Raw genomic sequence first — 25,425 nt, 5'->3', positions numbered from 1 at the left:
TACTGAGTAGTAAGAGCTATTTGTGGTAAGCAGGTTAGCCTTTTATCATAACCAGTGTTTATTTTGACTTTATTTATATTTTTTGGACATATAAGAGTTTAAGATTTATTGGTACTCATAAGTACTATTTAGTCTTCTGGTTGTATGTTGGTTTAAAATTGTCATCCTTTTGAGGATTTGTTAAATGGAGTTTAAGGAAAAATCTTTTTTAATTTTTTTTTCTTTTTCATTTTGTACAGGACTTAGAACCCCAAAATCTTCTGTTATTATGTTTTTTTCACACAGGTTAAGAATTTTTTTCTACAACAATTTAGGTTTTAAATTTCTCCAAAAATTATTTGAAGGAGGTTACAATGAAAGATATAAATTTTATTGGACTAAAATTAGAATAACAAAAATAGTAAATAGGAGGAAAAAGCAGATACCATATTCACAAGGTGGATTTACTTATTTAGGAATAAGTAGGATTAATGTATTGATTTGCTTAATTGATGCTTACTATTAAGTTCAACTGTGAGATTCTTTAGTTAATCTTTTGTTATAAGAGAAGGACACATTGACTCTTTAAGAGAAAGATATTGTCATGGTACTAAATTCTGGCAGTAATTTATCACATGGGCATTATTCAGGGGAGTTTGTGTGTTTGTTTAGCTACAGCAAGACTTTTACACTGAATGTTCCTAGTCAGAAATCATTATCTACCTAGTGAGTTTTTCCATCATACACATCAGGACTTTGGACTGTTGAATACATGTTGGATATCAATCCCTTCTTTTTTCTTTCTTTCTTTTTTTTTGAGACAGAATCTTGCTCTGTCGCCCAGGCTGGAGTGCAGTGGTGCAATCTAGGCTCACTGCAACCTCTGCCTTCCGGGTTCAAGTGAATCTCCTGCCTCAGCCTCCCAAGCAGTGGTGACTACAGGCACACGCCACCATGCCTGGCTAATTTTTTATTTTTAGTAGAGACAAGGTTTCACCATGTTGGCTAGGCCAGTCTTGAACTCCTGACCTCAAGTGATCCACCTGCCTCGGCCTCCCAAAGTGCTGGGATGACAAGGGTGCGCCACTGAGCCCTACCCATCCCTTCTTTTTGCTATAGTGACCATGTTTACCTTACTAATTCTCAATGGAGAGTAATTCTGAACAGGACATCTGTTTCTGTGGGCAGAGAGTTGCAATGGTTAGAAACCGGGATAGGGAAGAAAGTAGGGGCAGGGAGGAATCAAAAGTTGTTGTTGTTCAGGCACAGTAAATGACCCATCACTTGAAAAGTTGAGCTGTTGTCATCAGCCATTGGGCTTCCTTAGAAACCTTTTGCTTCCTTTTGATCTTAAATCTTTTCACATATCTTCCTTTATGGAGATCTGCCAGTTTTTTGTTAAAAACATAAAGCTGTGTGCTGTCTCTAAAGACTATCTTTTGGGAGACAGGTTTCCTCCTGGAGAGGGCTATGACAAGAATGCTGTTGGTGTGTACACGAGCAGATCTTGGCAGATGTTTTTAATTGCTCAAGCATGTAATTTTGGAATAGGAGGCCTCTGAAGCTTAATGCAGCATCTATTGTTGCAAGAGAGGTAAGACTCTGCATCCTTTAGAGGCAGGAAACATCAAGGACACCCAGGTTACCACACAGCAGTGTAGAAAGAGTACAAGTGAGCGGAGCTGATGGGTTCCAAGAAACACATTTTTTTTACGTATTACTTTCTGAAGGTGGACATATATTACCTTGAGACAGCAGTTAGAAAATTCTTTAAAAATAACCTTCCTATTTGTTTTGCATGCTCTTTCTCTTCAATTAATTTCCATACTGGATTATTTGCCTAACAAAGTACAATGTTAATAATCGATTTAGGGATAAATGGAGAAGAGAGGAATGTGAAAAACACTGTAAGTTGACTTAACTATACAAAACGATCTTAATGATATTTAGGAAACCTGAGAGTTACCAGTCAAGAACTTGCTTTATGTAACACTTACAGATGCAGATGACTTTGGAAATATGCTAATTTTAGTTGGCCTTTGTGAACCACCTCCTGAGGTAAAAGTTGTCTGGAAAGTGGCTCATCTTTCTCCTTTTGAGTCCCTTGCACACCTCTCTCCTTTGGCTGCAAAAGCGTTTTAAGAAGAAATCTGTGAAAAAGGGGCAAGCAGAAAGTGTCTTTTCCCCTATCATCTCTCCCCTTTCCTGTGTGGATCAAGTTTCCCCAAAGATAACATATTAGAGGATGCACATACACACGTAATGTGCTTATTAAAACATGCCACTGTTAGTAGATTCCTGTCCATTACTGGAAAAAAAATTCCCAGAGAAATTAAAATAAAGGGCATATGTTTAAAATTACAATGTTCTCTGTCACTGTAAAACTTAAAGCTACTCAGTGGCTACCACACCTTGGCTTTCTATTTGGTTTTCTTTATTTGGTTAATAAATGAGATTACATTGTCCTCACCCCATTCTATCATAAAGTGTTCGGTTTTAGAATGCTTCCTGGAGATTTTGCTTCTTATAAATAACTTAGAAAAAAACCACAAACATTTCCTAGATGGCATTTATTGCTATAAACAGACTCTTAAGTTGTCTATTATTAAATATATCTATTGTGATAAACTTTCTAAAAACTTTGAATTATGCAGATGATTCCTACTATTAACCATCTTTACCCCCTACTTGCTTATAAAGTTTGGAGTTTTACAGATTGTTCTGTTGTTTTGTATTTTTCTTAATGCCTTGCTTCCACCTGTGAAAGAGATATTTTTAAGCCATTTTGGAAGTAGAAACCTAATATGTAATCTTGACCCAACAGGATACTGCCCTTGGTGAGGCTTTCCTGCTAGGATTACTCACAGTGATTCTGGAATGCCATTTCACTGTTACAGGCATTCCTCATGCCTTAAAACAGGCACCTTAGTATTAGGACAATGAGCTTTATTGTCTGTGATAGAAAGGTCAACAGTTGTTTTATTAGTTGATAAGATATTTCATGTAAGATGACAATTAAAGAGCTAAATGTCAAAGCTTGGAAGAGCTGCTTACCTTCATCCTAACAAACCTGAGGTACTAAATGCTGAATCGTTGAATCACTTTAAAAAGCTACAAAGTAGAGTAAAGAATAAAGAATATAAATATGAATAAAGAGTACAGAATATGACATGACGGATGGCTTCTTAAATGTATTATCAGGATTGTCAAATAAATTTAGTGAACCTAGTGAAATATACTCAACTTGATGGGGTTTTTTTGGGGGTTAATTTGAAGTTTTTTTTTTAATAATTAGTGACAAATATTCAATAATTTACTCAACTGGGCTGCTGTTTTCAATTTTCATTTGTGAAACTGTATAATTATTGACTTGCTGTTCCAAAAAAATTACTTCTTTTTCAAAAAGGGATAATTTAAATAAATAATACATTCATACTGACATATAGTATATATAGAAAGATTGGTCTCTACCAGGTGATATCCAAGATAACTAACCGGAAATTCTAGAAAGAAGAAGCTATTTGTAATTCACTCCATTCTCTTCTTGAAGAATAAACAGTCACATTTTGACTGTGTGTGTGATCTACAATATTGCCTTCTTCCCTGGGCATCTGTCATAGCTCCATTCAGGAGTGTAACTATGCACTCTGTCACTTAATTTGTTTCTTGACTTTCTTATTTCTTGCCGATGAACCAGTTTTTCCATGAAATAATTTTATGAATGGTGGCCAGTGTCCTGTTTTAGGGAGTGTCTTAGATGCTATATAGCAAGAAGGTCTATAGGACAAAGAGAGGAAATAGTGCACTAACACAAAAGTGAAGCATCAATTAATTTAATACTGAGTGTGTAGTTTTAAATAATTTTATGGCTCCCCAAAGTGATGTGCCCTTGCTTTTCTAACTTGTGTTGAGAAGGAAATACATAAGCATGAATGCTCATTTGCAGATAACCCTAGCAGCAAGACCCAACAGTATGCCTAGAGATTCAAGAGGCTTTTGTAGGAGATGTCCTCACCTGGAAGATGGGAGAGAATATTGTGCTTGTAATGACCATAGCGTCATGCCCAAGAGATCCCTGAGGAAGATGCCACAAGTCTTCTGTCAGTTCTAGTTCTCTGTTATGCTGAACTTTCTCTATAACCTTGGAGAAGTCATCTCAATCTCTACATACCACACCTTTCTTACCTGTGTAATCTCTTAGTTCTTTTAGCTTCAAAACGATATGAATTGGTGAACTGAAGTTGGTTTGTCTGAACTCTCCTGAGAGCCTAACTGCCAAGGATGGCATAATGTGGGAAAAACACATCAGAGCTCCAAGCGTGCAATTGCAGGGATGCCTTTAAAATCTACATGGGCGTGGAGACTGTGAAACACTAGACCTGTGGATGGTTTACAAGTCAAGTTGGGAAATTCTAGAACTGAAGTGAATAATCCATTTCTGTATTGATTAATTGCAGACCCCAGAGGGTATAAGTGAAGAACAGAGATCTCAGGAGTTGGCTGCAATGGAAGAAACCCGGATAGTCATTCTGAACAACCTCGAGGAACTTAAGCAAAAAATCAAAGACATAAATGATCAGATGGATGAATCTTTCAGAGAGGTAAACTTTTTTCCCTTTTCCCTTTTTTCTTTCTTTCCTTTAGCTTAAAAATATTGCTGCTCATTCAGGCACAGGCTTTGGAGGTCAGAATACATAGATGTCAACATAAGCAAACATTTATTCAGTGGGTTCCCTGTGTAGAGTGAAAATACCCTTTTTCTACATTCCTTTTTTCTTTCTTTTTTTTTCCAACCAGATGAGATAAACATATTAAGCCCTCTTTAATGCACTTTATGAATCTTCAACCAACTTTGTCTAAACTAGTATGTGCTTTCTGACCTAACAGAGGATCTATCAGCTGAGGTGCCCTGTATTTAGATTTCAAGGTCAAATTCAGCAAATGTTTTCTGAACATGCTTTACTGTGAGTTGGATATCACATTGGCACCATGATGAAATTCACACACTGATCAAAAATCGATCCAGGTTTCTAGAGGTTTGGAAACCAGGGGGGAGCAGACAGAACACATATTGCATAACCACAGTAGAAGACAGTGGCAAATTTTATGTTACCCCCATGGCATGAGAAGGGGCATGTAATTCTGCCTAGGGAAGATCTGTGTGTCTGTCCTTACAGATGATACCAATAGGCCCTTAAGTGGTTAGGGGACTGCTCACCTGTTGTCTTGCGTAGAGACGCTGGAAGCCCCTCCTGCTGGCATTGCGAGGAATGCAGAGCTCACATGCTGGGCTCGGGTAACTTTCTCTTCCCGTGCTCTAGGGACAAAGAAAGAAAGACATAGCTGCTCCCATGGTGGTTTGTGCTTGATCTTGAGCTGAAGCAAATAGGGAAAATATCCTTGAGAAGTGAGCAGAAGAGGGGTTATAGTAGAAAAGTTAAGTGATAAGATAGCTAGATTTTTTAGTGAATATATTCTAGGTTCTCTAGCTTGCTTATGTGGGAATACTGATTTCACATGGGCTGTCTGGAGTGTTCCCAGGCACCCGATCTGGCTGCTACAGTATTACTTCTGGAAATTTGTAGCTGTTGCAAATGTATCTCTAGGGTGGTCAGTTGAGAATATCCCCAAAGGTGAAACACTTCTGAGCTTTGGTTTGTGTCCTTAGTTGGATATGGAATGTGCTCTTTTGGATGGAGAACAGAAATCTGAAACAACTGAACTTATGAAGGAGAAGGAGATTTTGGATCATCTAAACCGGAAAATAGCTGAACTGGAAAAGAACATTGTTGGTGAAAAGACCAAGGTAAAAGAAAATTATATTTCAATGCAGTTTTTATGGGCAAAGTGGTGGTCCTGATTGATTGAATTTAAATGTTGAATGGATTACTGTGGTTTTGGATTTGTGTGTCATGTTCCTGGAGACAGTGACACTAGAGAAAAATCCTAAGATCATACATTGTCAGAAACTAAGAACTGCCAGGTACTGGGCAGCTGATGCTGAGAAAGCAGTGTCCATATAATTTGTGAGCTGATATTCCTGGCAGCTTTATCCTACTTGAGATGAGTGAGTTATTTGTTGGCTTTTTTTCATTGGCCTTTCTGCTTTTCTGATTCCATTGTGTTTTTTAAGTAATTTTTTTAGTATACTGAAGTTCTTTACCACTGCTGCCCTGTAGGGATGGCTTAAGCAAATTCAAATAGGGTTGCCTCATTTCTTTTCATTTTCCTGTTTATTAAACAGATGAATGAGAACCACTCATCTCACCTGCTTTGCCTTGCTATTGTTTTCAATGCAAGTGCACTGCTTTTTGACAAATGTATTGAAGTTTCTAAAATTTTCTTCTGGGGGTAGTCTTCACACACTGCCAAGAGAAAGCTATCTGGGAAACACAGTTGACACTTATCTTGGAAAAGGTTCTGTGTGTACATTTTGGATCACAACCTGAATGGTGGCTGATATCTGAAAAATCACTTGCAGATTTTAGAATTCAGGATGGTAGTTGGGTTTGTCTGTTTATGTGTTTTTTTCCTCTGGGAAATATACATTACTCTCCTCTCCCATTCTGAGTTAGTTAGAGCAGAACTAAAAATAAAATTCCAATAAAACTGAAAATAAAATTCCAATTTGAGAAAGAAAAAGCAAATAAGCTTTAACACATTCTTCCTTACTCAACGTGTTCTCCACTAAGCTGAGAAAAAGAAACATTTTTTAGTTTGAGTAAGTTCTAGTGGTAATGTGTAGAAAGAATTTCTGCTGAACGTGACTTCCTTTTTAGGCTCTTATTTGTTTAAGACCTATAAATAAGGGCATTTGTTCTTGGTGCCAGAGAATGAGCTCAAAATGATAGGTCAGAAATAAAAGTCAAATTAAATGCTACACATCAATTTCTTGGTTACCAGCATGTCAGAATTAAACTGCACAGGCTTTTCATATTAAATTTTATGTATGTTCATTCTGCCCCCAGACTTTTTTTTCCTTTGAGACGGAGTCTCACTCTGTCACCCAGGCTGGAGTGCAGTGGCGCAATCTCGGCTCACTGCAAGCTCTGCCTTCCGGGTTCACGCCATTCTCCTGCCTCAGCCTCCCGAGCAGCTGGGACTACAGGCGCCCGCCACCACGCCTGGCTAATTTTTTATATTTTTAGTAGAGACGGGGTTTCACCATGTTAGCCAGGATGATCTCGATCTCCTGACCTCGTGATCCGCCCACCTCGGCCTCCCAAAGTGCTGGGATTACAGGCGTGAGCCACCGTGCCCGGCCCAAACTTTTAAGTAGTATTTGGGTAGTGGGTGTATTTTTCTTAAAAGGCCAAAATGAAGTCAAAGAGTTGACTGTCTTAAGTCTGCAGTACTGAAGGATTCAGCTAATTGTTATGCTTTTCAAAGATTCTGCAAGAAGCCTTCATTGGAGGCATCAGATGTCTTGTGTTAATATTTTATTATCAAGTAAATATTAATTAAATTAAGTAATAGTAGAGTAGTTTTATTGCTATTTATGTCATATTGGAAAACTCGTGCAACATAGGAATTGGGTATCATGTTCCTTGTGAACCCTCCTGCCATCCTAATCCATGTAGTTATTTATTTTGTGTATCTCACATATGGCATGGCCTGCAAATTCTATTTGTGTATTTCTCATTAATATCAGATTCTACACAAAAGTGAAGCAAGTTGAGCCAATGTTAAATCTCACTTCCCAGGGAAAGTTATCTTATACTGTCAAGGTGGAATTCTCAGGTGGAATTCTAGGAACACGGGCAGAAACAAGCAAGGAAGCTACCTCCATCCTTCCTAATATTGTTTTGATGGCTTGACAGAGGCTATGCACCGGAGAGGGGACTACAGGGGCTTGATGCGTAGGACCAGCTCATACAGCTATGAGGGAATTAGTTGGTCTTAGAAGGTAGGATTATTGTCTGTCATTACATCATGTGAAAAATGGCAGAAACTGGCTTGGGGTGAGGAACTCCAGAAGAGGATGTGGGAAGTGGAAACAAAGACTGGTCTAGATGATGTTACTATGTATTCTTGACAACTAAACTCAAATAGAGACTCAACACAGCTTGGCAAAAGCATTATTATGTTTCTTAAATAAATTTATTCCACCATTTAATGACACAGCTATTTCATACACTCTGTTCATACTCCTGGCCCACTTTCATCCCTCTGGCTCAGAGATCATCTTACCACAGAGAAATTAGAAGCATCCCATCTTCTCACAATGAAGGTGGGGTTCCCTACTTCCATCAAAGACCAGTCCCTTTGGATGTGCTCTGGGTGTCATCCTATCCCACCTTCTTGAGGTCTTCAGTCTTTCTGCACCCTCACCCCCTGGGGGCAGTTTCTCCCTCTTTACTGTCAGCATGCCAATATTATTATTTTAAAAATAAATTACTACTTTATTGATTAACAATAAACTACTACCTTATCTCTCTTCTCTTCATCATAGCTAAACTTATTAAACAATTTTCTGGGTATACTGTGTCTCCTTTTCTTCATTTTCCAATTAAACATTCTTTCCACTCCAGTTGGCTTAGACCTCTACTCCTCCATCAGATTTTCTCCTGTTAAGACTACCAAAGACCTCAGTGCTGCCCAGCCTGCTGGGTGCTTTTCAGTCCCCTCATGATCAGACTCCTGAGCAGTATTCAGTACAGGGGACAGCTCTTTTCTTGGCGCTTCTTCACTGTCTCCCTTTTCTCTGCCTCTGTGTACCACAATCTTCTGGTTTTCCATCCATTTCTCTTACCTCTTTCTCACTCTTTATCTCTCATCTGAACTCAGTTCTCTTTTACCCTCATGTCCTTCTATAGCTATGGCTTCAAATAACTTGTATATGCTGGTGACTATCGTAGGGATTTCTCTAGTTCTTAACCCTTTTTGGAATTCTGACTCATATCCTGTGCCTACCTGACATCCCCACTTGGATATTTCATGGGTATTTCCAATTGAACACACCCATAACTGAACTCTTGATCTTATCTTTTCCCTTGCCTTCTACCCTCCACCCTCCATCCTCCAGTTTTTCCAACCAGGAAATTGCATCTCTATTCACCTATATGTTCAACAGAAACCTGGAAATTGATCTTGACACGTCTTTCCTTATCATCCCTACATTCAGTTGATTACCAGCTTATTTCTCGATTACTTCAACATCTCTGCATCTCCACTAACAGCGTTCTCTTCTCTATTATGAAAATCTCTTATTTAGTCTACTTCCGCTTGCTTTCCTTCAACCCGTTCTCTTCACAGCAGCCAATGCGATTAAAAAGAAGAAATTAGACCGTATTACTGTGGTTTGTATCACACTGTACTTGACTATGCATCCAAATTCCTTAGTGTGATCTGTCAGCAGCCTTTCTGTCAGTCACCACCCTCCCATTCTTCACAGCACTCTCACAGTCACCTTCCTTTCTATCTTTCTATTTGTTAAAAGATTCATCCTCCCCCAACCCCAGTCCTTTGCAGATACTGTTTTCCCCTACCTGGAATTCCCTTCCTCATATTCCATGCCTCATTGGTTCTGTCTTTCAGGGCTCAAGATCAGTATTGGTTTTTCAGAAAAGCCCTCCTAGACCTTTCCAGTTCAGGTTAGATTTTCCCTGTTGTTCTTTTTACAGATAAACATTTTATAATTGATGTTTGTTTTGAGCCTACTAGACATTTATGTCCCACTCTAGCCTGTGAAATAGAGGAGGGCACTAGGGCACTGTGATCCACTGTTTATCCAGCCCATAGCATGTGCCAGGATACTGCGCAGTGTGCTTGCAAATATTGTTGTTGGATTTTCCTGCTAATGGCTAGTCCAGGCTGGGCCTTAGCAAAACACTGAGCCAAACACCTGCCAAAGAGCTACGTGCAGCCAAGTTTCAGGACAGCTGGGCTGGGCTGCCTGTGTGCACATGCCAGGAGGCCTGTAGTCACACGGCCCATCATGCCAAAGCGTAAGACAGAAGGAGGAAGTGGCCTTTCCCCTTAGGGATCGTGTTTCCTTTTCCATACACCTGTTGCTGTGGTCAGATATAAACCATGGAATGAGAAAAGCAAAACCTGAAAAGATATCTCTGCTGGGCAAGCTCCGATTCAGATGTTGATAGTACATCCTGTAAGCCTGGCTCTAGAATTTTGGAGACAAGGCCGGAGCCATAGAAAAAAGGTTTAATAATACCTCAGAATGCCTCCCCGTTCAAATCTTTTATTTTTTATTTTTTTTGGGATGGAGTCTCTCTCTGTTGCGCAGGCTGGAGTGCAGTGGCTTAATATTGGCTCACTGCAACCTCCTCCTCCCAGGTTCAAGTGATTCTCCTGCCTCAGCCTCCCGAGTAGTTGGGATTACAGGCTCCCACGTCCACACTCAGCTAATTTTTGTATTTTTAGTAGAGACGGAGTTTGGTCATGTTGTCCAGGCTGGTCTCGAATGCCTGACCTCAGGTGATCTGCCCGCCTTGGCCTCCCAAAGTGCTGGGATTACAGGTGTGAGCCACCAAGCCCAGCCATCAGCATTCTAATCTTGATATGAAATTACTGATGTTATTTTTTGGCTCTGAAGATTGGTCTTTAGTATTACTTCTTTTAGCTGATTTAGGAATGCATTTTATTTTGCACATTTAGTGTATGTTATCATGATTAGTATTTATTATATGTTACCATATAAAGTATAAACAGTAGGCATACTTATATAGAAAACATAAAATGTAGTCAGTTTGTTCTACTGTGTATTTATTGAACATTTTTGCAGCAGTTTCCTGCACTGGCCTGTTATTACCCTTAGGGGTACCACTGTTAAGAACATCAATAACCCTGTTTCCATCTGACCTTGTGATACATGCCACCTGCCGGTTGTGTTCTCAGATAGTAGCCACATCACAGATGGGGCCACTATGAACATTGATAAAGCTTAAAGAAGGGTCTAACTCGAACATAAACCTGGAGGGTGTATTTATTTGGTGAAGCAGTAAGCAAAGAGAACATCACATTTTCTTACAGCAAGTGAAAGAAGATTGGGACCTCTGGTCTAGCAAACTGTTTTCATTTAATGGGCCTGGTGACAGAGTAGGGAAACCGATAGCACCATGAAGCCCAGCTTGGGCAAAGGCCTGACTGTGGAACTGGCTTCCTTCCCTTCTACTCCCCATCCCCATTCCAAGGCAAAGCCTGATCTCAGGCAATGGCTAAGAAGGTATGGATGTGTGCATCTCTTTGTGTAGGTTTTCTGTCTCTATTTCTAGCTATATTAAAAATTTGAAACTAAAAATATTTTTCAATTTCTTCTATTTCCGAATTATCTGTTTTATATCTGTGCTTCTTTTTAGCACACAAAAATCAAGTCAGTTATACCAAAATTAAATAAAATGGTTAAGAAAAGGCTCTGATTCAATAGACGTGCTGAAGGGTCTTCCCATGACCCAGATGATAAACATATATCTCAAACTATCCTTTTGTTTAAAGACAAATATTGTGTGTCTTCACACAGATGCATTCTTATATTTTGTAGCCATCCTAGCCTGCATGCTTAAACACATGAAACACACTTAAAGTTTTGAACTGAAGCTTAAATTTTTCTGTGCCACACAACATGTTCCTGAGTGAAATCTTAAATTCTTTGACTTCCTAATGTTTCTACAGTAAGCATATATCATTGCATGTTAAATGGTTAAATCTTTTTTCCCACGATTTTCTTGCCAAAGTACCTGTTACTTCCTCCCCATCCTTCCTTTGGAGCCAGTGAAAGACAGTGAGCCTAGCCCAGAATTCTTCAGCAAAGTGTTAATGCCTCTTGAGTGCAGAACAGGTGCCAAGTCACAGTCAGTGTGCAGCAGGGACCCAGCCCTTCCCGTGCCTCTTTCTTACATTTCAAAGTTGGCTCCCTGGTCAGAGGAAGTGAACTGTATAATGGGATTTGGGGGATTAAATCAATAGGATTCCAGATTGAGGCTATTTTTTTCTCATAGTTGTTTGATTACATAAGGCCTGAGTTTCTGATTTTCTAGTTTTTTTTTCTATACTAAACATTCATCAGTTGGGTAATTAAAATATCAAAGCCCAAGGAAAAAAATCTAAGAAAGAAAGAATTATAGGATGTTCCTCTTCAGAGGCAGAGAATGGTTGGTTACTCAACAATCATTATTTGTTGACACAGGTCTATAATCTTTCCTCTGCAATTCCAAAATCTGAAAAGTTTCATGGGGAAAAAAAGTAATTTTGTAAGGTCAAATATTCATAAATGTAGCTACAGAAATAATAACATGTTTGAGTAAAGGGTACTGCTCCAAATCTCACTGGAAATGTCATATAATATACGCTATATAATCTGTGTTACCTCTATGAAATTCAGAATATTCCGATATCCAAAATATTTCCTGCCTTACATAGTATCATGGACGTATGCATATGTCCAGACTCATCAAAAGGAATGCTTAAACATGGGCCATGTTTTTGCGTATGAATCCTACTTCAATAAAGCTGTTAAAAGAAAAACGAATTTCACATAAATGATTATGGGCCTAAAATAGTTGCCTAATCTATGAACCTGTAAGGATGCCTGCCTCCCAAACAAAGCCACAGGGTTTAGGAACAGGAAGGAAAGGGATTTTTAAGATATATAGATAGGACTTTGAATGGACCTCCCTTAAAAATGACAACTGGCCAGGCATGGAGACTCACACCTGTAATCCCAGCACTTTGAGAGGCTGAGGCAAGAGGATCACTTGAGCTCAGGAGTTCAAGACCAGTGTAGGTAACGCAGCGAGACCTCATCTCTGTCAAATAAATAAATAAATAAACAAATAAATAAATGAAGCCTTAGAGACTACAAATTTTAACATATCACTGCGTCAATTCCAAACCTGACCCCATGTCTAATGAAATGTGGCCCGCGTGCCTAGAGTGCTGGGTTCTGTGCTAAACAGTTTGGAAATTACAAAAGTGGATTTTAATTTTTAGGAAAATCTTTATCATGCTAACAGGGTTGTCAGAATTAGCAAACAGAAATACAAGAACCTCAGGTACATTTGCATTTCAGACAAACGAATCATTTTGTAGTGTAATTATGTCCCATGCAATAATTGGGACATAATTAACATTAAAGTCATTTGTTATTCCTCTGAAATTCCAGTTTAGCTGAACGTCTTCTGTTTTATCTGGCAGCCCTACAGGTTAATAAATTTGTAACCCTGAACCATCTGTTTATCAAGTATTGTACACTTAAATATGGTAAAATGATTTTTTAATTGGTATTCTAGAATATTCTGTGTAGTATTGAAACTCCAAAGAGTTAGCAAATTAAATTTGCTTATTCCTTCAGTAATACAACTTAGAAGAGAGACAATTTATGTTATTGTCTTCTAACCATGAGATCTAGCAGAATAAGTAGTCTTTTGACAAGCCTTGCGTTTTTAAGATCATTCAAGATTATTGGCAACTCGTGTGCAAGTTCAAATTCTTCAGTGTAAACTTTTAACAATCCTGATCATTTGTATGGTTAGACGATAAATATTTCGCCTCTGAATTTGAAATGTATCATCCCTGTCTGTATGAATATTGCATACTGGAATCTGTCACAGTTTTTGTTTGGTTTACTTGAGACATTTAATTGAAATGTAAAAAATTTACAATTGGGATATTATTTGTAAGAGAGGACTTTTATACTGTGAAGTAAAGGCATTAGGACCAAATATTTTAAGAATAGTTTTTGGTGGATCCTGTATTAATGTTCCGCATATTCATCAGAAAAATCAAATTGTAGTTAATTGCTTTTGCCTCTCTCATAACCCTGGGTGGCTAAGTCAATGGGTCTCAACCTGGCTGCATATCAGAAAACCTGGAGAGATTTTAAAATGCTTGTTACTAAGCCTTGTATCCCTGGATTTGTAACTAAATTGGGGCCTGGGAAATAGTATATTTAAAAGCTCTTCCACATTGTTCTAATGGGTTAACTGGACTGTGCTACATGAGGACAGGATCAATTGCTCTCTTTTCTTTCCTCTCCTCTAGTTTTCTTTCAATTGTTATTGGGCAAATGAACAAACAACTCACTATGGAAGCAAATATAGGCCCAATTTTATAAACTGATTTCTACCTTAATTTACCCATGGGTAATTTACCTTTGTCTATATATGAATGTGGAACTCTAGAAACGTCAGTCTTAAATATACAAAATAGGTCAAAACTGGCATGAATTTGTGACCCAACTGGATTTTGCTGGTACATCAAGAGAAGACAAGTCAAAGTGAGAACAGTGCTGTCTCTAGGAAAGTCCCATTCTGTTTGTGGTTTTATAAATGCCCTCTTGTACATCTGGATTTTCCTGGAGTGTTCCAATTCCTTCTAATCTTAATTTTTTCAATAAAGTGAAATGTGTTAAATTTATTAAAAATGCATTTGAGGCTAGGTGCAGTGGCCCATGCCTATAATCCCAGCACTTTAGGAGGCCGAAGTGGGAAAATCTCTTGAGCCCATGAGTTCAAGACCACCCTGGGAAACATAATGAGGCCCCCATCTCTACAAATAAAAAATAAAAAATTAATCTGGTATGGTTGTGCGCACCTGTAGTCCCAGCTACTTGGGAGGCTAAGATGGGAGGATCACTTGATCCTAGGAGTTAAAGGCTGTAGTGAACTGTGATCATACCACTGCAATCCAGCCTGGATGACAGAGTGAGACACTATTTAAAAAATTTTTTTAATTCATTTTTTTTCCTGAAAGTACATTTATGAATCTTTTTTAAAAAGTTATATTCTCTCTCAATTTGGTGTTTGGAAAATATTATTGTGCCTATTGTAGTTAGAATAGGTGAGTTTACCAATTTAAATCTGGAGGAAGAGAATAACCTCAATCTTAATATTTTACATTTAAAAAGCAAGAATCCCTAAACCCTCAAATGCCATCTATTTTACATTCACTGTAGAAGGTGAAACTTTCAGCTCTAATTAACCGCTTGCCTAGAGCTAATTTTCCTTTAACAACTTCCTGGACAATAAATAGAATAGAGGAATATTAATTTCTTTCTGGCTCAAAGTTGGTCTACTTCTGGCACTCACAGGAGTTATATCACCTCTGCCGTCCTCTGTGATTTATAGCCAGGCCCACCTGCCACTGGTCTTCTTTCATCCTTTCCCTTTACTTCCTTTGCCCTAGCTTTGGCCCCACTGAGCTTTTGCTCTGGGACCCAGGTGGTGATCACAGCATTACTGATAAACAGAGAAGCTGCAGAAAGTTCTAATGGTGCCTGCTTGCATATTCTTCTAGATGCCCCCTTGTATGCATTGCAAAATGTTTTGAGCACCTCAGAAGTAAGGCACTATTTAAATATAAGTTTTTTTTTTTTTTTTCCAAGACAGAGTCTCGCTGTGTCACCCAGGCTGGAGTGCAGTGACACGATCTTGGCTCACTGCAAGCTCCGCCTCCTGGGTTCACGCCATTCTCCTACCTCAGCCTCCCGAGTAGCTGGGACTACAGACACCTGCCACCACGCCCGGCTAATTTTTTTTTTTTTAGTAGAGACGGGGTTTCACCGTGTTAGCCAGGATGGTCTCGATCTTCTGACCCATGATCCACCTGCCTCGGCCTCCCAAAGTGCTGGGATTACAGGCATGAAAGATTTTTTTTTTATTAGTTGTTGATTTGAGTTTATTATTAACAATACAAACATTTGAGAGCATCAGGAGTACTTTTGTTATTTCTTCAGATTTGAGACCTGTGGTTTAGGCCAGTGGCTTTCTGTATTATCAAATATCGTATCAGTGTTTTCTGTCAAAGATAATTTTAAATTTTAGGGCTTTATACATGTGCTATTAAATTATAATGAGTAGTCTTCTTCTCCTTCTTTTTTAAATTACTTTTTAGCTTTCCATTTGGAGGTAGAGTTGCTGCAAACTCTGGTGATGCAGTACCTAGAAATAGAACACTTGGGATAAAATTATTTTGCCGTGTAAATAGGGCAATCTTTGATGCACACACACAGGAAAGAACACCTTTTCTTAGCCAGAGGACAACATATATTCTGTATGGCTGGTTTTATTAAGGAAAAAAAATAATTCTGAAACTAAAGACTAAATCTAACAGTGCTAGTATACTCAGTTTAACTATGGATTAGCACACGTGGGCATCCTTTCTTCTGTTAACAATGCCATTGCTTTCTCCAACTCTTGCACATTTGGTGTGTACAGTGAGCAAACTTACCGTTGAAGATCGAAGAAATTTTCTTTGTTGCCTGTTAAACTTTTAAGTTGTTACAGAACCATGTTAGATTGATATATGAAGTAGGGGTCTCAGGTTTATGATTTCTGAATTTAATTATTTTAAGAAAATTACATTTCTAAAGCCAAATATACATTTCTAAATTTAAGTAAAAAATGGAGACTCAAGTGAACTGGTATTGATGTCACGTAGTTTTAGATTTGAACCATAACATCTTTTATACGGAATCTATGTGTTTATATAGGAAATCATGGCCATTTTGATAAAATGTATTAAGGATAATTTTATAGGACTATTTTAGAGGAAAATTCTTAAAAAGAGTCCTTCTGTGATGTGCTTAGAAGCTAGATTTGTTCCTGCCAGTTTATATAAAAGGAATATTAGGAAGGGAAGGTGGTGGTCATTTCACTTACCGAAGGTCAAATTGTCAAAGTGCTTCATAAAGTGCTTTTGTTTAGGCTGATGGTGTTACACAAGGAGAAAACACATCTAAAATTTGTTTCAATTGTTCAGAGCATCATAAAAAGAACACAAGTTGGGAAGACTGGCACCAAACAAACTGAAGTTTTGTTTCTTAATTTAAGAGGTAGCATTGTAAAGCCGTGTAATCACTGTATTAGAGTATTTGCCTATTAAATCCTAGAGAATGTCCAGGGTCTCATTTGCATGTGTGACTTGGAAGGGATTTAGTATTCTCTTCCTTCTCCTTTCTTCTCTGACTCTTTTCTTTTTTTCACAGTCCATGTTTCAGTTTATTTTTATGTCAGTCGTTGTGGGAAAGTCTGTATTTCCACAGTCCCCGTCACATTTTTGGTGTGTCTGAACTGCCTATGCCTTCCCTTCGCTGCTTTGTCTGTCTTGCATTTTTACTAGCTCTCTCAGTCCTTGAATAATCTCTCTGGATTAAGATTTTCTAACTGTAATTTCTGAAGTTTTCCAGATAGCTAGAACTGTTTCAGATGACGGGGATGTCAATTAATACACCTAGAATTCCTCTAACCTGAGAACAAAACCAATAAATTCCAAAACTTGCCATGCAAAGGCCTTGAGCGAGTTAGGCTATGACAGTCCTTGAGGTAAATGCCCCCTTTCCTTCATCTGGTTCTCTGACAGGTGACTCTTAGCAAGGCTTGCTTATGAATTTGGTTGGCATTTCTTTGATTGTTGGCCAATGACCAACACTCAACATGACCATTGCTTCCCCTGCTTTTGTAACATGCTGGCAGGAAGGAGGGAGGGAAGGAAAATGGGAGTCACTGCCATGAAGTGGACTGTGCTTTGAGAATGCAGAAACCCAATCCCTTTGTCTTAACTTCCACTTATATCCCTTTATCCTAGCCACTAACAAGATATGTTTCTACATTCATAGATTGTCCAGAGTTTGTGTATGTTTGTTTGTGTTATCCTTGAGAAATGTTCACTAGCACCTGCTTGGGGTGTGAAGGTAATTTCTATTCTATTTTCTGGTTTCTGAACTTCAGGAGAAGGTAAAGCTTGATGCTGAAAGGGAAAAACTAGAGAGGCTTCAGGAGCTTTACTCCGAGCAGAAGACCCAGCTGGACAATTGTCCTGAGTCCATGAGGGAACAGTTACAACAACAACTGAAGAGGGTCAGTAGCAAACAGGAATGCACCAGTTATTTTGCTTTTCGTTTTTGTTTTTCACTTAAGTGCCACTTACCTGTGACTTACTACTTCATATAGCATAAGTTTGCATAAGTTCTAGTCACTAGATACGTTTAAATGGAAATATGCATGCTAACAGTATATATTATTCCATGCTAATCAGTTTTTTAAATTCCTTGTTAGAATCCTTCACATAATTTCTAATGCAAAACCATTTCTGGAGTCATTTTTTGGGTAACAAAAGAAGCTATTTCTGATTTGTAACCAACATCAACATTATAGCATTTGTATTAACTGACCTCTTCCCCTGCATTCTCTGCTGCGTCATGAATCCTATTTACCCTTGAATGTTTTGTTCTTTAGCTTGATTTTAGACTCTTGTCCCCAAATTATCCTATTTTCTGTTTTGCTCCCCATCAGCAGCTGTTCTTTTGTTTTTCCTTTTCTTTCTGCTGGTTAGTGACATTGAACTAATTAGCCCAATCACAACAATTAAACACCAAGACCCAAGATGCAGGGCATTACTAATGCCCCCAACATCTCATGTGAGCTTCATAATTTCTAAGAACTGAATGCAGCATAGACTTTCTAGTTAAGCTTTATCAAGTTATTCTTTGATCCTTAAAGTTGGCAGCGTTTAACACAGCCACACTGGTTATCTTCTGAAAGCAAGACTTCCTAGGTGGATAGTTTCACAAACACTGGCACAGCCACTTAATATTTTATAGCCTCTTGGCAAGTGGGTCATTTCCTTTGAACAGCAGCCCCAGTAAACTGCTTCCCTCTGGGGAAGCAGTCGTTAACAGTCTTGGATATCTGAAAGAGTCACGTAATAGTAATTTGTCTTAAGTGAGTAACAATTTATGATTCTACCTGAGTATAACAAGCTAGTTTCATCTATGTTATTATGTTTGTACCTTCTTGGGAATGGGGAGGTTGAAAAATTTATTGAGATAGCACATCCTTAAACGTTCTTAAGATGACCTTTAATACAAAAATATTTGCTACCTCTGAGAACGTCATTAGGTGAAAAAATACAGTTAAAGCTTTTCAATGTATTGCAGAAGTTGAGAGCATCTTAATAATGAGAATCCAATGCAGCTGTTTAAACTGCAGCATAATAGCTTTAGTATTTATTTCTTACAATGCTGGAGCAAAGAAAGTTTTAACCACATGTCTTCCCTTTACTCCTTTTATTGTGTACAGCTGAATTTGTTGTAAGAAGATAAAACTTCCTGCCTCTCAGTCACAATTCTCTGAAAATTTTATGATAAGAATGATTGGAAGAAAACTAGTATTTGTAAAGTAATTTCAGTTTGTAATTTGTTTGTGTTTATGCTAGTTAACAAAAGAGATGGGAAAACTGATTTTTTTTATATTTGCTTACTGTTTTTTAACTCTCCTTATCACTAAAGATTTTACACAGTCATTGTAATTCCTTATTTACAGTCAGCAGCATAATTGTATATTTTGTCCTTCCCTTCCTCTGGTTATCCATTTATTGTGTTCTTTATAAACATTGCTTTACATAAAAATCGATAGGCTCTATTCACAACTTGGATTATGATTAATATAAATACTGTTTAGCTTAATCTAGATTCTGTAGGATAACTCATAATATGAGTTATATGTTCCAAAGATTCTGACTACAAAAGAGGAAAGGAAATGATGCAGACAGTCTTTTCCATTAATTGAAGGCAGAGACTTCTTCCCTTTCCTCTCCAAACAGAGTGTAAAATTCTTATAAAACCTCTTTCCTTAGGAGAGACAACTGGCTTGTGATGGCTGCAGTTCACCTGATATTAAGAGGTCTACTAATTCTGTTTTTCAAGGATGACGACCAGTATAACTCTTCACCAATGCCTTGGCTTAATCAGTAAAAAGTTCACTTACTTCATGAGAAGTAAGTTCTAAAGTTCACTTTAGGACCTTTCTGTGTTATCACAGCTTATCTCTCCTTAGACTTCAAACACTTCAGAATATGACTTCACTACAAAGCATTCCCTTGGGCGTTTAGACTACATTTAATGAAGTTTATTTTATTATAAATAGCTTCGTTAGGTGGTAAGTCACACAAAGTAAAAAATAAAAGAATAAGAAGAAAGTTATTTTATTAAACTGCATATTGCCTTGAATACTTAAGCTGAAATTGTAGAATGATTTTGTGCATGCAGCATAATGACTTGTGGCTGGTCTTCCTACCTTTAAATCATGACGTTAGAGTCTGAATAGTATTTTCATCTGATATTGGTTTTGTGGCCTGTGGTTGGTATGTTGTTAACATGGCCTTACCAATCTGGTAGTTGATATGGGCACAGCAATCCCTGGGTTACTAATAGTGTAGAAAAGAAAACTGATGTTAAATGAAAATGAGTCATTTAACTCATCTCATGTGGAAAAAGATAATAGAAATAATCTCATCCTACCTTCTCATTTCATATATGAGGATATTTAGGCCCATAGAGTTGGAATGAGTTGTCCAAGACTAATGAATAAAATGATTTTAGAGCCAGTGATAGAAAAAAGGTCTAATAATTGTAGATATCACTGGATACATTTTTTTAATCAAGACCAAAATCAAACTTTTATTTGAGTAAATAATCAAAAGCAAAAGAAAACTATCCCAGCCAGGTAACTGTCTTCTTGTGCTTTTGATAGTTACTCAAATGAATTGTTGATTTTGGTATCTTGAGTATTTTTTATTTTTTATTTTTTGAGACAGAGTCTTGCTCTGTCACCCAGGTTGGAGGGCAGTAGCGCAATCTCGACTCACTGCAAGCTCCACCTCCCAGGTTCACGCCATTCTCCTGCCTCAGCCTCCTGAGCAGCTGGGACTACAGGCACCCGCCACCATGCCCGGCTCATTTTTCATATTTTTAGTAGAGTCGGGGAGTATCTTGATGTTTTAAAAAAAATTTATTCAGTGATCTACAATTAGAAGACCTTTTTATTGTCACTGGCTATAAAATTAGTTTATCTATTAGTCTTGGACAAGTCATTCAACTTCTATGGGCCGCAATATCCTCATATATGAAATAAGGAGTGTATTAGTCAGGGTTCTCTAGAGGGACAGAACTAATACAATATATGTATATATAAGATAGATAGATAGATAGACAGACAGACAGACCAGACAGACAGACAGACAGACCAGACAGACAGACAGACCAGACAGACAGACCAGACAGACAGACAGACAGACCAGGAAGACAGACAGACCAGACAGACAGACAGACAGATAGATAGATAGATGTAGGGGAGATAGATAGATAGATAGATAGATAGATAGATAGATAGATGTAGGGGAGTTCATTAAGTATTAACTCCCACAATCGCAAGGTCCCACAACAGGCTGTCTGCAAGCTGAGGGGCAAGGAAAGCCAGTCCAAGTCTCAAAACTGAAGTACTTGGAGTCCAGTGTTCAAGGGCAGGAAGCATCCAGCACAGGAGACGGATGTAGGCTGGGAGGCTAGGCCAGTCTAGTCTTTTCACGTTGTTTCTTGTTTTGTTTTGTTTTGTTTTGTTTTGTTTCTGCCTGCTTTATATTCTAGCCACTCTGGCAGCTGATTAGATGGTGCTTGCCCAGATTAAGGGTGGGTCTGCCTTTCCCAGCCCACCGACTCAAATGTTAATCTTTGGCAAGATCCTCCCAGACACACCCAGGATCAATACTTTGCATCCTTCAATCCAATCAGGTTGACAGTATTAATCACCTCAAGGAGGTTGGACTAGATTATTTGAACTGTCTTTTTCCATATTCCAAAAGTATGTAGTTAAAGTGTAAAAGTTAACAAAACCCTGAGCCCCATTTAAATTTGCTTCTGGAGTTGGCCATGAGCAGTTATTACTGCAATTTCTCCTGGTCATACCACATCTATTGTCTTCTTCCTGTCCCTCCATCAGGCAAAGAAAACATAAAGAACTGCATGTAAACTTCTGCCATATACATTATTTAAAAAGTTACTAGAAAGAAAAAAGAAATTGCACAGAATTTCCTTTAGTGCAGCTGTTTTAGGTCCTTCATGCCTGGCCTTTGAGCTTGCCAGCCAGTAGAGATATGTAATGCTCTTTTAGTGAGTGTAGTTAAAATTTTCATTCAATTAGTCATACATACTTCACTTTGAACTTCCTGTGTATATTATTCTGTGCTCAATTAAACTATTCCTGCCCCCAAATTCCATTCCCAGACTTCTTATTCATACATAAAATCTTGTAAAAGTTTTTATTCCTCTCCCTAATAGTTTTTTGTTTAAGATGTAAGTTTATATACACACATTTTGATGGTTTAGATAACTTGATCAGATGATTACGTCAGTGGAGTCTGAGTGCTGAGCTTAGCCTAATTTTCACCTTTCTTACTTAGTATGCCATTATTTTCATGCAGTGATTTAAGTATTTACTACAAATAAATGAATGATTCTTTGACTTTCATGCAGGGTTAAAATAACACATATTGCATATTAGCCAGATGTGGAGTAAGCAACTGACTAGCAAAGTGTATATATTCTGAGTCATATGGCCACTTTGAATGAAGATTACTTATAAGCCAGAAAAAGGGCTTATTCCTTTTTTTTAAATCTCAGTAATCTTTGGCCACAAATCAAGCTTAATTGGAAGACCTTATAAACTTGAGTGTATGTGCTTATTATGTCAGTCAGTGTATTATTTCAAAACAGAAGATATTGTTTTAAGCCATAACACTTGAGTTATTTCTTAATTCCTTAATTCTTTTAATTCATTAATTCTTTTAGAAGTTATAAATTTGAAATGTCTGATAAACTTGAAATGTCAACCAAACACTTGAAATTGAGCGCATATTTTTTTGGAGCCAAATAAAATGTAAAGAAGTGTTAAGAAATGTTGAATATGTCTTTCAAATTGTGTTTTTCCTGCTCTTAAGCTTTGAGAATTCAGTCTGTGTTGACATGATAGTCTTGTTGCTAATTACTCAGTAGCTAATAGCTCTTCTACGAATCATCCCTAGAGTAAAAGTCATTGCAGAAGATAGAAATACATTTTATTTTATCAAAAAGCTTGCTTTATCATTAATATAAAAACCAGAGTGGGGGTGGGGTTGAATATAGATATCGAAATAACTTAGCATATAATTATTTATCCAACTCTCTTTGATGATTTGATTGAAGAACAACCAAAAAATGCTTTGCTTATGTTAGCTATGTAGAGCTGTGAGCCACAGAGCCCAGCTGCCTCTTCCTTTTGGATGTAGATTATGTATAAGTTATATTTATAAAAAATCTGGCTGGGTGTGGTGGTTTACACCTATAATCCCAGGTGAGTGGATCCAGGTGAGTAGCGGCTGAGGTGAGTGGATCGCTTGAGTTTGAGACCAGCCTGGGCAATATGACAAAACCTCGTTCTACAAAAAAGTACAAAAATTAGCCAGGCATGGTGGTGTGCACCTGCAGTCCCAGCTACTTGGGAGGTTGAGGCAGGAAGATTGCTTGAGCCTGGGAGGTCGAGGCTGCAGTAAGCTGTGTTGTGCCACAGCACTCCAGCCTGAGTGACAATGCAAGACCCTGTCTTCTAAAAAAAAAATTTTAAAAAAATAAAGAAAAGAAAAGGAAATTTCCTAAACATATGCCATTTATAAATAATGTTAAAGACTCCAAAAATAAGAGGGTGTTTAAACAAAAAGTGTATTAGAGAATAATCTATACAACATGCATCAATCTCTGCATGAATGCAGATGCATAAATATATTCCTGTCTTCAAGTACCTCATAGGTTAGAGAATGCTTTTTCTAGACCATCTGATTTTCATGATTTCCGATCTTCCTTAAGTGTCCTGAAGATTATTCTGAGAGTGGTGGTGTTTAACCTTTTGAGTCACCCTTTGTGCCTCATAAAAGCTTTGTTTACACTTTCCAGTAAAAAGGTGTGTACATATTTTTAATGGGTTCATAGAACCCTGGCTTTAAAACCTCACTTTCCAATTTTTAAAAAAATAGACTTTATTTTTTAGAGCAGTTTTATATTTTCAGCAAAACCCAGCAGAACTTACAGACATTTGCCATATTCCTTCTGCCCCTGCACATGCATAGGCTCCCCTCATTATCAACATTCTCCACCAGAGCAGTACAATTGTTATAATTGCTAAACCTCCACTGACACATCGTCATCACCTAGAGCCCATGTCCAAAAGTTTTTTGATTGCTTATCCCTTTAATAAAATTATTAGAGCATGCATTTCCTTTGTGGATATATGATATATAATCCATATTATTATAAATATATATAGTGTGCATGCCTAAAGAGTGTATATATTTAAAATCATGTATACATACTATGCTACTTGTGTATACATTAGAAAACATATGTTGAGAAACTGAAAAAGAAAATAAACAATTAAAAACAAGTATGAAAGGGGTCTAATTTTTTTCTGCACAGTCTAGCAGATTGTGTTGTGTGCCATCTGGGATCCATGTATCCCTATTAGATACCTCTGGTCTGTACGTGTGCCAACTTTTGACTCTTTAATCTCCACGTTAGTCTTGTTTTCTATGAAAAATTGAAGAAGAGCTTCCTTTCCTTTCCTTTCTTTCTTTCTTTTTTTTACTTTTATTTTTATTTTTATTTTTTTGACAGAGTTTCACCCTTGTTGCCCAGGGTGGAGTGCAATGGCACAATCTTGGCTCACCGCAACCTCCATCTCAAGCAATTCTCCTGTCTCAGCCTCCCACGTAGCTGGGACTACAGGTGCCCACCACCATGCCCAGCTAACTTTTGTGTTTTTAGTAGAGACGGGGTTTCGCCATGTTGGCCAGGCTGGTCTCAAACTCCTGACCTCAGGTGATCCCCCTGCCTCAGCCTCCCAAAGTGCTGGGATTACATGTATGAGCCACCCACCACGCCTGGCCAAGAAGAATTTTCTTGTAACACTATGTTACACCTTTGGACTGCAGACTGTGTTTAGGTTATTTACTGAGTTGTTTTTATACTTCCTTCTCCATTTTAAAGCCACCCAGTGGGTTTAACGCAAGAATTCTTACCTCTACAGAGAAGTCTAAAACTGAGGGTGAAATAAATGCTGCCCACCCCACCACACCCCTGTCGATTCCCTCTAACAGTCACGTTCTGGGATTTAACTCCAAAAGAGAGTGTTATGTTCTAACCCTGGTCAATATTGTAATTGGAAAGATATCTTGGACCAACTGCTTTTAATAAATGTTTCTTCACGTTAAGAAGGTGGTAGTTATCTCAGTGTGTACTGTTTTCATTCCCTTTTCTCCAAAGGATGCTGACCTGTTGGATGTTGAAAGCAAACACTTTGAAGACCTGGAGTTCCAGCAGCTTGAACATGAGAGCCGTCTAGATGAAGAAAAGGAGAACTTGACTCAACAGCTCCTGCGTGAAGTTGCTGAATATCAACGGAACATCGTTTCTAGAAAGGTACTTCTGCCAGGTGTCATTCAATGTGAAAAATCAAAATATATTTCTGCTTAACATAGCTATGACATATGTCTGTCTGAATATCACATTTGACAGATTATGCAGTCTGCCATGTATGTGGCAAATGGTGTTCCAAATTAGACAAATTGAGACATGTTACAGTTGTTACATAATGCTGTAGATGCGTTTATGAATAATACCTAATTGTTTCA

General features: G+C 37.9%; 1 protein-coding gene across 15 annotated transcripts in view; it reads left to right on the top strand.

The window, feature by feature from the left end:
• Positions 1 to 25,425, top strand: part of PHLDB2 (pleckstrin homology like domain family B member 2) — a 234,604-nt gene that overhangs the window by 172,573 nt on the left and 36,606 nt on the right. For 9 of the 15 annotated variants that reach the window (XM_063721788.1, XM_063721786.1, XM_063721784.1 and 6 more), the window contains exons 4-7: positions 4,437 to 4,580; positions 5,648 to 5,785; positions 17,661 to 17,789; positions 25,058 to 25,213. In XM_063721788.1, the coding sequence (XP_063577858.1) occupies positions 4,437 to 4,580; positions 5,648 to 5,785; positions 17,661 to 17,789; positions 25,058 to 25,213 (567 nt within the window). The remainder of the gene's footprint in view (positions 1 to 4,436; positions 4,581 to 5,647; positions 5,786 to 17,660; positions 17,790 to 25,057; positions 25,214 to 25,425) is intronic. The other 6 variants (XM_063721783.1, XM_063721790.1, XM_063721789.1 and 3 more) reach the window with 1 other exon arrangement.

This window comes from Pongo abelii, chromosome 2 (genome assembly GCF_028885655.2).
Source record: "Pongo abelii isolate AG06213 chromosome 2, NHGRI_mPonAbe1-v2.0_pri, whole genome shotgun sequence".
NCBI classification, from domain to species: domain Eukaryota; kingdom Metazoa; phylum Chordata; class Mammalia; order Primates; family Hominidae; genus Pongo; species Pongo abelii.
Note: the sequence above shows the minus strand (reverse complement) of the source record. Positions and strands in the feature narration are given on the sequence as shown.